General features: G+C 39.2%; 1 protein-coding gene across 1 annotated transcript in view; it reads right to left on the reverse strand.

Annotated features, from left to right (window-relative positions):
- The window catches only part of DCBLD1 (discoidin, CUB and LCCL domain containing 1), a 95,714-nt gene that overhangs the window by 20,127 nt on the left and 58,737 nt on the right, over positions 1-16,850 (reverse strand). The window contains exons 6-7 of the mRNA XM_036769321.1: positions 15,356-15,489; positions 326-366 (exon numbers count right to left, since the gene is read on the reverse strand). Of these exons, the coding sequence (XP_036625216.1) occupies positions 326-366; positions 15,356-15,489 (175 nt within the window). The remainder of the gene's footprint in view (positions 1-325; positions 367-15,355; positions 15,490-16,850) is intronic.

The following is a 16,850-nucleotide window of genomic DNA, read 5'->3' on the forward strand; positions in this document are numbered from 1 at the left end:
ACTAACCTCAGAATGGGTGTCATTTCTCATTTCACCGGGGGCAGGGGAGGATGGAGAACAAAAACAGCTTTGGTATGTTTAAAGTAGACAAACTACTATATCATAGTGCTTCTCATGCGTTATTAATAAGCTTTTTTCTTTTATAATTGTTTCTCCAATTTTCTCTTCCAAGCATCATAAAATGAGTATGTATGTTACTTAGCTCTGTTCAACATCTAATATTTTACAGAATACTTAATTTCAAAAGGTGGAAGGCACGGCATAGTAACTAATGGGGAACTATAAACATTCATAATCTCCAAGATGTTATTTCAATATTTCTTACCATTGGATGAAAACAAAAATCGCTTATGTGACAGAGAACCACTGGGGGAAAAAAAGAAAGAGTACTTATTGTTAGAGGACTTTTTCCAAGGGCAAAATAAGCAGGTATACTTTATATAATGTAGTCACTCACACTGTACACAGATGTTAAAGGATATCCATGGGGCCATGAACTGACACACGCACAAGACATTCCAAACTCTGAGAATTTTCACTGGTTATCTCCCATGCCTTGGATTCTCTTCTTCTTCATCTCTGTCTCCTGTCCTCCCAAGTTTTGTTCAAGTCCCAGCTAAAATCGTGCCTTCAGCAAAAAGCTTTTCAAGATCTCCCTTAATAGTAGTGCCTTCCCTCTGCCATTAACTCCAATTTATTCTGTACATATCTTGTTTGTATATAATTGTTTGCATGTTGTCTCCTGAATTTGACTGGGAATTCCTTGGGAGCAGGGACTATTTTTTTTTTCCTTTCTAAGTATCCTTAGTCCTTAGACAGTATCTGACACATAGTAGGAGCTTAATTAATCCTTGTTTACTGACTGATAGGCTTTAAAAAGCAATATTATTATTGAAAAAGTACTTTTCCTTTAATAGTAACCTCAGTTTTCCATTCATTCTCAACATTAAAATCTCATTAACAGAACAAAAAATTCGCAACAGCCTTTACCAGCTATAACGTATTTTCATTGTTGTGCAATCTTCCTTTTGCAGACTTAAAGGGTACTCTTAGCTCTTAGCCACAAAATTTTACTCTAGAGCCCCAACCAATGTACACCACAGTCATTGCCACTCAGTGTTGAGCCTTGGGATCAACCCTAACATCTACTTTCCTTTCTGTTGCTGGCTCCTGGACTTCCTCTTTTTCATAAGGGGTCCCAACTACGCTTACTTCACTCCTGGCTCAACTCACTCTCTGGACTCATATGCTTTATATGCCACTTTGCTTTCACTAAGGCTACATCAAACTTTTTCTTTAAGGCCTCGGTTATCACCCTAGGGTCTAGTACTAAAAACCAAACAAAACACTTTGATGACTGTATTTCAATATAATTAGCTTCTTTTGAATGATATGTATTTTATTTTATGCATTTAAAAACATTATTTCAAGAAAGGGTCTATAGGCTTCATCAGACTATCAAAGGGGTCAAAGACAAAAGGGTTAAGAAACTCTGCCTTGCGTATCCTGCCCCATTCCTGCATTCTTGGTATATGATTTTTCATCCTACTCTAGTGAGAAAATTAAGATGATCATACAGGAAGCAACTTGCATTCTATTTCCTGTCTGCATGCCTTTGTATAGCTGTTACCATGCCTGGAATACACTTTCTCATCTCCTCATTTCGAAGAATCTCTAGCGTCCTTCAAAGCTCAGTTTAGGTGTTAACCATCTATAGGAAGCCTATCCTGATCCCCTCAGTTGTTATGATCTTCTCCCTTAGAAAAATACTTTGTGTGTGTATATAGTCATATGATATATTTATATTTAGTTATCTGCGCATATATTTTCCCCAATAGAATGTCAGCTCCTTGAGGGTAAGGATTGTCTCCCCGCTCCCCACCCCCAGCCTTTTAATCTGTATTTCCAGGGCCTAGCTTTATGCCTGGTCTAAGGAATGTGCTTACTTGTGATTGATTTTACAGAAGGGAAAACTCCTATGTTATTGCTTACCAAGTCCCATCAATTCATCTCTTACACAATCTGTTGCATCCATCTATTTTTCTTCATTTTAACTAGTTCAGATTCTTCTAATCTCATACCTGGACATCTTTATACCCTAAGGGTGTAAAGGCAATCAGTGAATGGGAAGATCTTCCCACTCACTTGAGTGGGCTTTGGGGGCAGGGCTCTCAGGGTCCTGGGGGGAGTGGCTAGGACTGGGGCCAATGGAAGCCTGTGGTGGGAGGAGCTTGCTGAACGGTTGGAGCAGAGCTAAGAGGCAGTTGGTGAGAGCAGTTGGAGAGAGCAGTTAAGAGCTGAAGGAGAGAGGAAGCAGTCAGCTAGCTGGAACACAGCTTGGAGATTGCGGCCAACGCAGCGGCAACAGTAGCAGGTGCTACAAAAAAACAGGACTGACCATCATGGAGACCCAAGAGTGCTGAGCAGGGCCTTGAGGCCAGTGGGTGGTATTCTTGCTGGAGAGCCCTAGCCTTGGAGGCGGAGCACCAGTATGGCTTGGCTTGCTGCCATAATGTTTTTCTGTGGCCTCCTGGTCACTATTGTGAGATGGGCATACTGGTTTTGGAAGGTTCTTGCCAGGATGTCGAATTGGGGACACTGGTCCATGGGTCTGCTACTTTTGAGTTTCAATAAATGCTTTAACTCCTCTGCCTTCTACTTAGAGAATTCCTTATATCCTGTGATTCTGGACCATTCAGGCATATTCATGGTTGTCTTTGAAGTCATGAATTCTGCCTTAATGATATACTTTATACCCTAAGGGCCATGGGATCTTTCTATCTGACTCATAGCTGAAACCTTCCCTGTGTTGCCTTCCCCATTACAACATGAGCTTCTTGAGAACAGGGACTGTCTTCCTTTCCTGTCTTTACCCCTTGTGTTTAATTAGCACACTGCTTTGTACATAGTGCTTAGTAAACACTCTATAGTCATTCATTCACTATTCTAAGACCTCAATTCATTTCCCTACCTTATCTTTCTTGTTCCAATTCACCCTGTACAGCACTGACAAAATAATTATCTTAAATACCCCTTTGACCATGTCAATTTCTTGTTCAAAAATCTTTAGAGGCTTCTTATGGCCTATAAAGTCTAAACATTGATGACTCAGCTGGGAATTAAACACTTTCCAGAATTTGGCCTCAGCCAGAATTTCCAGCCTTATTTCCTGCTAATTTTCCATGCAAATCTGTCACTTGTCAACCTGTTCTACATACAGATGCCAAATACACACTGTCTTTTCTTGGCTTGAGACTTACCTACCTTACCCACAATTCTCCATCTCTCATTTCTGCCTTTGCTCCAGCTGTCCCCCAGTCCTGGAATGACCTCCCCTCCTTGCCTCTGCCCTTCACCCTTCTTTGCCAGACTCCAGCTTTCCAAATTCTATCCTTCCATCAGGCCAAGTTCAAATATTACTTCCTCCATGAAAATTTCCTGATTCTTCCAGGCAAAAGAGATTTCTCTGTTCTTTGAATTCCTAGTACAACTATTGTCTATATCACTTATATAGCACGCTTGCTGACTTAGCTTAATGTGCTATTTCCCATATTTTGTACTATAGTTTGTACTTCTAATGTAGTTCTCTGAAAAAACATACTGTCTTCCCAAATGTCTTGTAAGGTCTTGAAGATAAATCTTTTCTTTTCTTTTTGGTATCCTTCTCCAACTTTCCATTGCCTGTCCAGTGTACCACTCAATCAATCCACAAGCATCTACTAAGCACTTTCTACGTGCCAGGTCCTGTGCTAAGGAGCAGAAGCTCAATTTATTAATTGGACATTCAAAAACTTTTTTATCAATAAAATTGAGTAAATGCTGTATGCACAATACTGTATTTTAAGTAGGGATTTTTTTTTCAAGATTAGATGACATTGCCTCTTCTTCCAAGGAAATTATCTAAGTTTGGGACATTTAACTTGGAAAAGGGTATCCACAGGAAAAGCAACCTAAATGGCTTTAAATATTATGAGGATTGATTCATGGGAGAATGGCTAGATTTACTCTGTTTAGCCTCAGAGGAAAGAACTAGACCAATAAGGTAAAAGCTACTGGAAGGCAGATTTTTACTCAAGATAAAATAAAACGAACACTAACACTTTGAATAATCCAGGTCCAAGAGACTAGGCCATCCTATGAGGCAGTAAGTTTCCTGTCAATGGATGACTACTTGTTGGTGATTCTGTAGAAAGGATTCCTGATTTAGGTGGGATAGAGAATCTTCAAGTTCCCTTCCACCCCAGACTCTAATGTCTAATGATAACAATTAAAAATTTGAGCATGTTTCCCACTCAACTATTCATGGCAATAAAGGACAAGGATGGGGGAAAACTCAAATCTCTAGCTAATCTACATAAATTTCATTTCAGTTGGTAGTTTGACCATGTCTCATTAAATTTTTTAAAGCAGCTATCCTTATAAATGTGAATTTCATCTTTTATTTCCCCAGTCCAATCTCTGGAACAGGTTCTAGAAGTTATGAAAGAACCAAATGGAAGAAGATATGAAGCAAGGCTTTAAAAATCCATATATTCCATAATTATCTCTTGAATGACTGTATGTTGCCTAATAAGAAGTATTTACTGTACCTCTGTCTGCTCTTGAAAGACTGATTTTATTAACCAATTATAACCAAGACAAACTGTCAGCACTAACTCAACCACCCCCAAATCTGCAACAGAGAATCAATTAATCAAATAATAAGTATTTATTAAGCACTCACTATGTGCTGAGCACTGTGTATGACATTAGGGATACAAGCTACATTTCAACGGAGTTCAACTTGGCTGGGAATCGGGAAAAGCATCATGTATAAATGCTGTCTGCAGCTTAAAGGAAGTGAGAGACTCTGTGAGGCAGAAGTGAAGTGGGAGTGCATTCCAGCCATGGAACATGGTCATTGCAAACGAACAAACACTGAGTGTGGAGTGTCATGAGTGAAAAATAGAGAAAAGTCCAGTTTGGCTGGATTGCAAAGTCTAAGAAGAAGAGTAATGTCCAATGAATGAGACTGGAAAGGTAAGGTGAAGTCAGGTTGTGTAACACTTTAAAATCTAAACAAAGGTGTTTCTATTTTATTCTAGTGGCAACAGAAAGCCATTAGAGTTGGTTGAGTAGATATCACACGATCAGATCTGCTCTTGAGGAAAATTACTTTGGCAGAAGTGTATATAATGGACTGGAGTGGTGAGACTTGAGGCAGGGAGACCAAATACTGAGAGTACTGCAATAATTTAGGTGAGAGGTGATGGGGGCTAGAACTAAGGTAGAAGCTGTGTTAGTAGAAAGAAGGGGTCAAATGAGAAGGAGGTTATGAAGGTAGAAAAGGAAAGATTTAGACAACTGATTGGATATGCAGGCAGAGGGAGAGTAAGGAGTTGATGATAATGCCAAGATTACAAACCAGAAACACTAGAGGAATAGTGGTTCCTTCAAAAGAAACAAGGAAGTTTAGAAGAAGGGAGGGTTTAGGAAGAAATAGAATGAGTACAGTTTTAAACACACTAAGTTTGCATTCCATTTGCTAATGCTGGCAGCTCTCTTCTGCCTAGCTGTGGTATAGGTTACAATAAAGTATATGGGACTTGACATCAAACCAACTGGATTCTCCTTCCAACTCTGCCACAAACTATAATCTTGAGCAAGTAGCTTGAATCTGTCTGTTACTTATTTCCCCACTCCAAAATTGAGAAAGCCCTTCACCCTTTACTCACTATAGACACATTCTAGGAGCTTCAGGAAATGACTAATAGTATTAACACATACAGCATTTCTGAATTTGGGGTGAGAGGCATTAAGCTGGAATGGAAAAAACAAAAAAGCCCCAAAGCCTCAGACCCAGACATTAGTCACAATTCTGCTATATAATCACCTATTTGACCCTGGGCCAGTCTCATTCCCTTTCTGGGTCTCTACATCTCTATGTGGAAAATGGAGGCAGTAAGTCTTGTATAACCTGCCCCTCAGAGGGTGGCTATAAAGAGCAAATGAAATAGCCTATGAAAACTTTGATAAACTACTAAACACTATATGGGAAAGACATTGTGGCACAGTGGATAGAGGACCAGTCTTGGTGTTAGGAAGACCTGGGTTCAAGTCCTGACTGTTAGACACATAGGCTCATAGACCAAGAGCTAGAAGGGACCTTGCAGATCATCAAGTCCAATCCCCTCATTTTGCAGATGAGGAAACTGAGGACAGGAGTCATTGAGTACCTTACCTAAGGTTACACATATAGGGATGTGGCAGAAGCAGAATTCAAAACCAAGCCCTGTTATTCCATATTCAACAGTCTTTCCACTGTACTGTGCTGCCTCTCACAGACTAGCAGGATGTTAATTAACCATTCATCCACTCAACCCATGCCCACATCTCTAAGACTTTAAATTACATAAGGGTTATTGATCTGTGACAAGCACAGGGAGCTCCTACACTAACTTCTTCCACCAATCAACACCTCCTACATGCCAACCCTCCAAAGAGAAAAACCCAATACAAATGTAACCTATTATTATTACCACTACACAGAAGTCCAAAAGGCAAAGGTTACTTCTGTAATAAAGAATAAAATATAAGGGTGTTTCTGCAAAAGGCTGACAGAAACATGCATTTGGGAGTAGTTATATTTCCAGGGTATAGGAGAACTTACTTTTATATGGACTGTAATCACTGAGGGGAACCATAAGTAAGATAATGATGGCAGTTTTGGGAAATATATCAGAATAGGATCAGATAAAACTCACAGATCTGCTAACTGGAGAAAATACATGAGATTTCTTGAAGAGAAGCTTCTTAACATTTATCTATTGGTGTAGGTTATTAATAATAATAATAACTACCATTTACATAGTGCTATAAGGTTTACAAAGAGCTAATATAAATTATATTATTTCATATGATTCTCCCAACAATCCTGGTATTTAAGTGCTATCACTATCTCCACTTTAGAGAAGAGGACACTCAGGATGACAAAGGTCAAGTTAGTTACCCAGGATCACAGAACTCATAAGTACCTAAGGCACAATTAGAATCCAGGTTTTCCTGATGTCGAGTTCTGGGCTCTATGCCCTGTGCCACCAAGCTGTATCTGTTCATAAGGTTTATCAAGCTAGTTATATTTACGTGAGTCATACCAAAGGCTGAGTATAATTATTCAGATATGTCAAAATAAATTGTATTCCAAGAATGACCCAATGGTATGAAACTCTATTGGTAGGCATTTTTTTCTGTCACATGGCTGGCCTTCTAGAGGTGATAGCATATACAATAAAGAGCAATTTTGAAAGAGTACCAGTTTCTTTAATTCCCTTCTGTCTTTGGTTAGATAACCTGTTTTGTTTTCTTTTTTAAAACATTAAAATATTTAAAACATTCAAGAAGGGGGTGTGGAGCCAAGATGGCAGAATAAAAGCAGGGACTCCCTTGAGTTCTTCCCCAAGCCCCCACAAATACCTGTAAAAATGACTCTAAACAAGCAGCAGAACCCACAAAATGGTCGATGGGAAAGGTCTGTTGCACCAGGCTGGGAGAGAAGCGCAGTCCAATGTGGGCCATGCCGGTATAGACTGGGCCCTGGGAAACCTGGAGCAAGCCTCAGGGGACTGAATCACTGGCAGCTGAGGCAGTTTTGAGACTTCTCAACCCACAAATGCCAAAGACAACTTAGAAGGTCAGTGGGAAAGGTGTGTTAGAGAGGAGCACAGACCAGTTCCGAGCCCCAGCGCAGCCCCAAGGCAGTAGTGGTGGCAGTGGTGGTAGTGGTGGTGGTGACAGAAGCAGCAGCAACAATGGTGGCAGCAGCCACAGTAGCTGCTTCCAGAGCTCTCAGCCCACAGAAGGTAAGGGGATCGAACAACTGATCAGAAGGAGATTACAGGGATCTCTTTGCTGGCACTGAAGTAGGATTCTGTTGCTTTGCCCATACTTGGAACTGCATTGCAGTACTGGGTGGCAGTCCTGGGGTGAGGAAGAGCACTGGCATAGCAGAGCTTGTGGTAACAGTGGAGAGGGAACCCTCCCTACAGTTCCAGGGTAGAAAAGAGTGTTTGTGGTCACCCACTGACCATAGCACAGGCCAGGAGAGGAGTAAATACCTTTTGTTAGATCATACCACCTTGGAACAACTTAAAATTTACAGGTCCCTCGAAGTATTTCTGAAAACAGCCACACAAAACCCCTGAAGCTTGGGACAATACACCCTCTACACTGGAGCAGAGCCCTACCTTAACAAAAAGTCAAAAAGTCAAGTAATTGGCTGGATAAATGAGCAAACAGCAGAAAAAACCTCAGACCATAGAATCTTACTTTGGTGACAAGGAAGATCAAAACATACATTCAGAAGATAACAAAGTCCAAAGCCTCCAAGAAAAATATGAATTGCTCTCATGCCATGGAAGAGCTCAAAAAGGATTTTGAAAATCAAGTAAGAGAAGTAGAGGGAAAACTGGGAAAAAAAATGAAGAGTGCTGCAAGAAGACCATGAAGAATGAGTCAACAGTTTGCTAAAGGAGACCCCCAAAATATTGAAGAAAATAACACCTTAAAAAACAGACTAGACCAAATGACAAAAAGTCCAAAAAGCCAATGAGAAGAATGCCTTAAAAAGCAGAACCAGCCAAATGGAAAAGGAGGTCCAAAAGTTCACTGAAGAAAATGATTCCTTAAAAATTAGAATGGAGCAAATGGAAGCTAATGACTCTATGAGACATCAAGAAATTATAAAACAAAACCAAAAGAATGAAAAAAATAGAAGACAATGTGAAATATCTCATTAGAAAAAGAAGTTACCTGGAAAATAGATGTAGGAGAGAAAATTTTAAAATTCAAAAAAAGAGCCTAGACATTATCTTTCAAGAAGTTATCAAGGAAAACTGCCCTCATATTCTAGAACCAGATATTCTAGAAATTGAAAGAATCTACAAATCACCTCCTGAAAGAGATCCCAAAATGAAAACTCCTAGGAATATTATAGCCAAATTCCATAATTCCCAGGTCAAGGAGAAAATATTGCAAGCAGCCAGAAAGAAACAATTAAAGTATTATGGAAATACAATCAGGATAACACAAAATTTAGTAGCTTCTACATTAAGGGATTGGAAGTCTTGGAATATGAGATTCGAGAGGTCAAAGGAGCTAGGATTAAAAACAAGAATCACCTACTCATCAAAACTGAGTGTAATCAATGACAGGAAAAATTGATAGTCAGTGATGTAGAGGAATTTAATGCATTCTCGAGAAACCAGAGCTAAATAGAAAAATTGACTTTCAAATACAAGACTCAAAAAGAATGAAAAGGAAAAATAAATCATAAGGGATTTGTTAAAGTTGAACTGTTTACATTCCTACATGGAAAGATGATATTTGTAATTCATGAGAGGGAATATATATAGACAAAGGGCACAAGGTGAGTTGAATATGAAGGGATGATACCTAAAAAATGAAATTAAGGGGTGAGAGAGGAATGTACTGGGAGAAAGGAGAAGGACTATTATAGAATGAGGTAAATTATCTAACAAAAAAGAGGCAAGAAAAAACTTTTACAGTGGAGGGGAAGAGGGGGACAGTGAGAGGGAATGAGTGAACTTTACTTTCATCAGATTTGGCTTAACAAGGGAATAAGAAATGGGGATGATATGGACTTCATAACAACCTGGAAAAACCTACACGACATAATGCTGAGTGAGCGGAGCAGAGCCAGGAGAACACTGTACGCAACCACAGATATATGGATTCCGTGAGGACCAACCCTGACAGACTTCGCTCCTCTCAGTAACACAAAGTGCAGGCACAACTCCAAAGGACTCACGATGGAGAATGCTATCTACATCCAGAGAAAGAACTATGAAGTTTGAATGCAGATTGAGGTACACTTCATGCTCGCCTTTTTCTCTTCTCTTTTGTTTTTGGGTTGGTTTTTTTATTTTTTGGTTCTGTTTCTTCTTTCTCATTATTCATTCCATTGGTCCTAATTCTTCTCCACAACTTGACTAGTGTATAAATTAATTCAATGCGAAGTCATTTGTGGTAGTTATATGAGATTCCATGCTGTCTTGGGGAGGGAGGGGGGATGGAGGGGAGAAAATCTGGAACTCAAAATTATGTAGTACCGTCTGTTGTAAACTAAAAATAAAAATAAATTAAAAAAAAACAAGGGAATAAGATACACACTCAATTGGGTATGGAAATCTACCATACCCTACAGGAAAGTAGGGGGGAAGGAGATAAAGGGGAGTAACTGAAGGGAGGGCAGACTGGGGGGGGTAATCAGAAGCAAACACTTTTGAGGAGGGACAGGGTCAAAGAAGAGAATAGAATAAATGGTGGGAGGGTGGGGTAGGATGGGGGGAAGTACAGTTAGTCTCTCAATGAGGGTGGGTGGGGAGGAAGGGAGAGAATTTGGAGCTCAAAGTTTTAAAAAAATGAATGTTAAAAATTGTTTTTACATGCAATAGAGAAATAAGGTACACAGGCAATGGGGTATAGAAATCTAGCTTGCCCTACAGGAAAATAGAAGGGAAGGGGATAAAAGAAAGGGGGCAGACTGGGGGAAGCAGTAATCAGAATGCATGTTGTCATGGGGTGGAAGTAGGGGAGAGATGGGGAGAAAATTTGGAACTCAAAATCTTGTGGAAGTGAATATTGAAAACTAAAATAAATAAACTGAAATGTGAAAAAAAAACATTCAAGAGCACGATCTATGTAAATTTTCGTGGAAATAATTTGATGTTGTTCTTATATTTCTTTTCTTCCTGAATCCAGTATTTCTTTTCCCTTGTAATGTCCTGTTCTTTTCTGTTTTCTCTGATAGTTCCCACAAATAATGAATCCCTGTCCCTTATCCTTATGAACTTCCTTCCTGGTCTGTACTCTGCTCTCTTTCTCCTACTCCAGGGGAATAGATTACAACAAAGTGTTCTTGAAAAGCATTTAAGATTTCGAGTACTCTTCAGTGGAAATGTTCTCTCTGTATAGAATTGGGCCAAGAGGTCCTTGGCCCATTCCAAACTTTTATTAATCAGCAATGTCTGGGGCAAGAGATTTCATTGTAAAAAGAAATCAGAAAAGTTAAATAAAGGCAGGGCCAAGATTAATTGTGTAAGCTTGTCCTCTGATTTTTGGTTTAAGGAGGACTGGGTATTTACAATTCTATTGGAAATAGTGGGAGTTTGGGAAATATCACCCATTGTTTCTTTCTGGTGTGGCAGAAAAAAAGGGTTGGGGAACTGATTAAAGGTGATGATTTATGCTTGATGGCTAATAAAAAATTGTGGAAGGTTACATTTGCTTAACATATCTGTAAACCTTTTAAAAACCGAAATAAATGTAAAGTAGGAGACTTATGCTGTGGTCTAATATACTGTGCTGGTAGCATACTGTGCTGGTAGCATATTTTTAAAAAGCAACACACACACACACACACACACACACACACACACACACACACATTTTTTAGACTTCGAGCAAAAAGATCTAGGTGCAAACTCCAGCATCACACTACTTAACCACTAAATAATAATAATAACAAATAATAGCTTGTATTTGTTTGCCACATTTTGGTTGCAAAATGTTTTATGTGCATTACTAATTTTGATTCTCGTGATAGCCCTGTGCAGCAGATCATGAAGATGAGAAGAGGAAATGCTAGCCAAAGAAGCTCATAAAGTTGCCCAGTGTCAGAGTTAGTAAATAGAAAGGTCAGAAATCAATTTCAGACCTTAAGTCAACCCTTTTTTCATTATGCTACTTTGCAAAGAAAAAAAAAAGAAAAGGGAAGAAGTTATAAAAAATAGGAGTGGCTTGGGGAAGCTAAGCCTAGGAAGCACACTCAACCAGTAATCATGGGTTACCTGTAATGTGACACCCCCCTCCCCCAGTCTTCTCCCCATATTGCCTGCATTTTTCTCCACTTCTTTTTATCACAATACCTGAAATTCTGGCAATTTGAGTTAATGAGGATGCACACTCTTTATAAAAGGGGAAGCTAGGTAGTGGATGGAGCAACAGGCTTGGAATCTCATCTTCAAATCTGTTCTCAGACACTTACTAGGTGTGTGACCCTGGGCAAGTCACTTAGTTAACCCTGTTTGCCTCAATTTCCTCGTTTGTAAAATGAGCTGGAGAAGGAAACAGGAAACCATTCCAGTATCTTTGCCAAGAAAACCCAACATGGGAAAGTCAGACACAACTGAACAACAACAAAAACTCTTTTCAAAGTGCAAATACTTTTGGGAAAGTTATAGGACTGCTGTTCAAAAGTATGAATCAGTTCAATCAATTTCAAAGAGTGGCTAGCCTAAGAAGCCTGCAGAACACTAATAGCCTAATGTAAGAAAACAAGGTTTTCCCTTCTATTTTCTCTCCACTGGGCTGTATCTCCAGGATGTATTCCCTCTTCCTGAGTCTATTCTTGTCTCCTTAAATCAAGGAAGTGAATTGACCGAGGATGAACTTGCTTTCAGCTGAATGAAGGGTCTTTACTTTAGGGACTAAAATATACAAATTATACATTTGTATTGTCTTTCTCCAGACCCCAAAAAAGGAATATATTTGTTTTGCTTGACTCTATTTATTTGTTACAAGAGAAGGCTTTTGTCAGGGGGAGCAAGGGGATGGAAGAGGGGAATAGTAGGAGGGATAATAGTAATACAAAAAAAAGAATTGTTCAGTTGTGTCTGACTCTTTGTGACCCCTGTTGGGGTTTCCTTGGTAGAGATACTGGAATGGTTTGCCATTTCCTTCTCCAGCTCATTTTACAGATGAGGAAACCAAGGCAAACAGGGTTAAGTGACTAGCCCAGGGTCACACAGCTAGTAAGTGTCTGAGGCTGGGTTTGAACTCATGAAGATGAGTCTTCCTGATTCCAAGTCCAAAGCTCTATCCGCTGCACTGAATAGCATCAATGAAACATTAAAAAGAATACACAGAAGACAGCAAAAGGAAATTCAGAAGGGGACAGAGACAAATAGGACATTTTTAGAATTACTTAGTTAAATCTAGTATCTTTTTTTTAAAAATCAAGCTGTATGTAATAGAAATTCATGATGGCATTCTATTTTTCTGTTCTTTGTATGGTATAAGAAAATGTTCATGTGTATCAGGTTCAAAAATAATAAAAAAAATCCTTAAGAAGGCAATGTCTTTATATAGGGATTCATGAACATATGAATGTAAAAAAGTAGCTCTCTAGTTAACTAGATTTAGTTTAAAAAAAATCAATGTTCTTTTGTTCAGATTGATATTAGCAGCATCTAACAAATTCATATCATAATTCACTCTAACTTCCTGGAATACTATATTAATGTATACAAGTCTGTATATAGATCATGACAACTGCAGCCTGATTCTAAGGGACCATGTAAAACTAAATAGACCCGGGAAGGTCAAGGTCACACCTGACATTTAAAGGCTCACTGCACACAAGCAACAGCATTTGATGAGGATAATTTTACTACAAATCATAAAATGACATGAAGCCTTAATGTACCAAATCACCATAAACTGGCTCATGACCACATCTACATATCTATCTCTTTACAAAATGTTTCATTTCAGGAAAGATTTTAGGCTTTAAAGCACACAGCTTAAGATCTGAAGAAATGGGAGGATGTTAGGTTAATGTGCCTCCAATAGAGTTAATGTGAAAAGTCCATAATCTTTTCGAGCCTTTGGGGTGAAAGAAAATCCTAAATGCCACGTGAAAAGGATGCTAAGATCATAAAGGCTGGGGAATAGATAGGCAGTGATAGCCTCTGCTTCAAACAATGTTCAAACAAGACAATTGATGGGACAGACTGGGGCTAATCTTACAGGGAATGCACTAGCATTAATGGGGATTCTGAAAAGTTTCTTGCGGAAGGTGAGATTCTATCTGGGACCTAAAGAAAGTCAGGAAAACCAGGACACAGATGAGGAGAGAACTCCAAGCACCGGAGACAGCCATTTCAAATCATCACTTACTACCAACATGAATTTGGACAAATCATCCAGTCTCTTTGGGTTTCAGTTTCTTCATTTAAAAAGTGAGGGAGTTAGATTTAACGTCCCTGTTGCTGTTGTCATTTCAGTCACACCTGACCCTTTGTGACCCCATTTGGGGTTTTCTTGGCAAAGATACTGAAACGGTTTGCCATTTCTTTCTCCAACTCATTTGAAGAGATTGAAGCAAACAGGGTTAAGTGACTTGCCCAAGGTCACATTGCTAGTAAGTATCTGAGGCCAGATTTGAGCTCAGAAAGATGAGTCTTCCCAACTCCAGGCCTGATGCTCTATCCACTACATCACTTACAGCTCTATATCTGTGACCTTACGCTCTTACTACAAGTCAGATATTTGGTAGATCTTGAAATGCCAATCAGTGGCAGACAAACCTATATGAAATGATTTATACTTATTTATCAGTTGCCTCTAGGATCTAACTCTCCTCATTTCCAGAAAAGGCTTCCTCAGGTTATCTACAGTTGTCAACTCAATTCGGTAATCATTTATTAAGGGACTGTTATGTGCCAGGCACTGGGGTTAGGTATTGAGACACAAAGACAAAAAAACCAACAACAAACCCTGGAGATACTTACTGGGACTGTATGTTCTTCACCACACACACACACACACACACACGCGCGCACCCAGCTGTGTCTTTAGCAGAGCTTAAAAGTAAAAAGTATATATACAGTAACAGCAATATTGTTCAAAGAACAAATATGAACAACCAAGTTATTCTGAGTATTATAAATATTCAAGTCAACCACAAAAGACCTACGAAGCAAGATGTTATACATCTTCAGAGAAAGAACTGATAAACAGAAGCATGCGCAGTGTGGTTTTATATATATTTATATATCTGTGTCAAATGGTGGCCTTCTCTAGTGCAGGGTAAGGAGGGATGGAGGGGCGGAGGGAGACCATTCAGAACTTAAAATGTAACCAAAAAAATTAATTTTATTAAAAAAAGAAGTAAAAAGTGTATTTTGACAGACTTCCTGCTTTAACACTTTCTGCACATTCTGGTATAACTAGTAATATGCTGAATATGTAAAACCAGAAATAGAACTAGGCTTCATTCTCTCTCATGGAAGAACCTGAGATTGGGAAAACTCCTTGTGCCCTGGGGGAGGCAAGGAGCGAATCACCAGTACCACCTTAATTTAAACATCAGCACTGCCAATGAGCCCTTTTACAAGCTACATTTATCTTCTACAGGGAAATCATCTGAACTCATTACCAGCGCACACATATTTCCCTTCAAATGATAAACAGTAAGCATCATATTCTTTCTGCTGTCTCATATGGGAGCTGGCTAATTATGCCTTCAGGGTTAACTTACATTAAGGGGGAAAAAAGTTGGAGTGGTGACACCTACCCCTTGGAGAAGATGCCATTGGCCAGGATTCCTTCATATCGGCTGATCCCTTCCGATTGAAGCACACTGATCTGGCCCCCCAGCTCATCTGCAATCACTCCTGCATGCACTGCTGCTTTGCATAATAAAGAGGTCTGAAATACAGAAGAAATAGTACTATGATTCATAGTAAAAACATCCAGGATATTAAAAATAAAGTACCAACCTGCTCACAAGGAGGATTTCCTTTTTTTTTTTTTTTTTTTTTTTTGGTTCATCTTACATTTGGATTCTTACTGTAGGTCTATTAGTAGTAAATGGCTGGACTCATTTCAAAGGTTACTGTTCCTCACCAGATAGAGTTTTCCTTTTTTCATAAATAGGAGCTTTTAGCAACACATCAGACAGAGAGCCTATAGCCAGTCAAATAAAACAGAGAACCAGATGAAGCTCATAGACATCCAGAATCCCCCAAAGGCCCTGTAGTATAATGGAAAGAACAAGTAACCTGCAGGTTCATGAAACCTGGCTTTGCCACTAACTTAATGTACAGAGATGTCCTTCAACCTCTCTGTGCCCTAGTTTGCTTATCTATAAATGAAAAAGGTTGGATTAGGCTACCACCAAAGTCCCTCTGACATTCTAGGATGTTAAAGGTAACAACATATCAATGTAACACAATGTCTAACCATAATTCCCGTGGACTGCTGGTGAAGCATGCTATTCATCATACCTCCAGACAGAGAGTTGATGGCCTCCTGGTGCAGAATGAGATACATATTTTTTCAACACATCCAATGTGGAAATTTGATTTTGTTTGACTATGCATATTTGTTACAAGGATTGTATTTTTCTTTTCTTTTTTTCAACATGAAGGGGTGGGTAGGAAAGGAAATTGGTTTTTCTTAATTAAAAAAAATAAAATTTAACGACAATAACAGGAAAGAATGAAAGCATAGCATCCTACAGCCCAAATCCTACTGTACCAGGCTATCCCTTGAAACCAGCCTGATTTCCCAGAGATTCAGTCTGGGACTGACTTATAGTGAACTCTATATCAGGTTCAGTCCTGGAACAGCCTTTTTTTCATAGACCTGGAAACATTCTTGGTTCCAGGAGTTTTAGCTGAGAGCATCACTGATCTCAGCAGGTGCTGGACATTAACAGGCATTCAGTTAGCACCTGGTATGGAACATTTTGAACTCTGCCAACGCACATGGTTACTCGGTGTTCTGGGCAAGTAAACTGTATCTCCTTTCAAGAGGTTGTTGAAACATCCAGCAGTTACTAAAGAGAGACCCACCATATCCATTTCATGAAAACCATTAGTATGAAGGAGTGTGTGGTAAGACTTTTGATAGAAACTTGTCACTGATAAGTTAATGTACTGAATCATTTGCCCATTTCATAGTCTATCTTTCCAGAAAGCTTCCTTTGCCCTCCAAAAAAGACTTTCCACCAAAAAAAAGCTTCTGAAAATGGTGCTTTTTCTGTTTCTCAGTGAGAGAGAGCATTT

The sequence above is a fragment of the Trichosurus vulpecula genome, chromosome 7 (assembly GCF_011100635.1).
Source record: "Trichosurus vulpecula isolate mTriVul1 chromosome 7, mTriVul1.pri, whole genome shotgun sequence".
Taxonomy (NCBI): Eukaryota; Metazoa; Chordata; class Mammalia; order Diprotodontia; family Phalangeridae; genus Trichosurus; species Trichosurus vulpecula.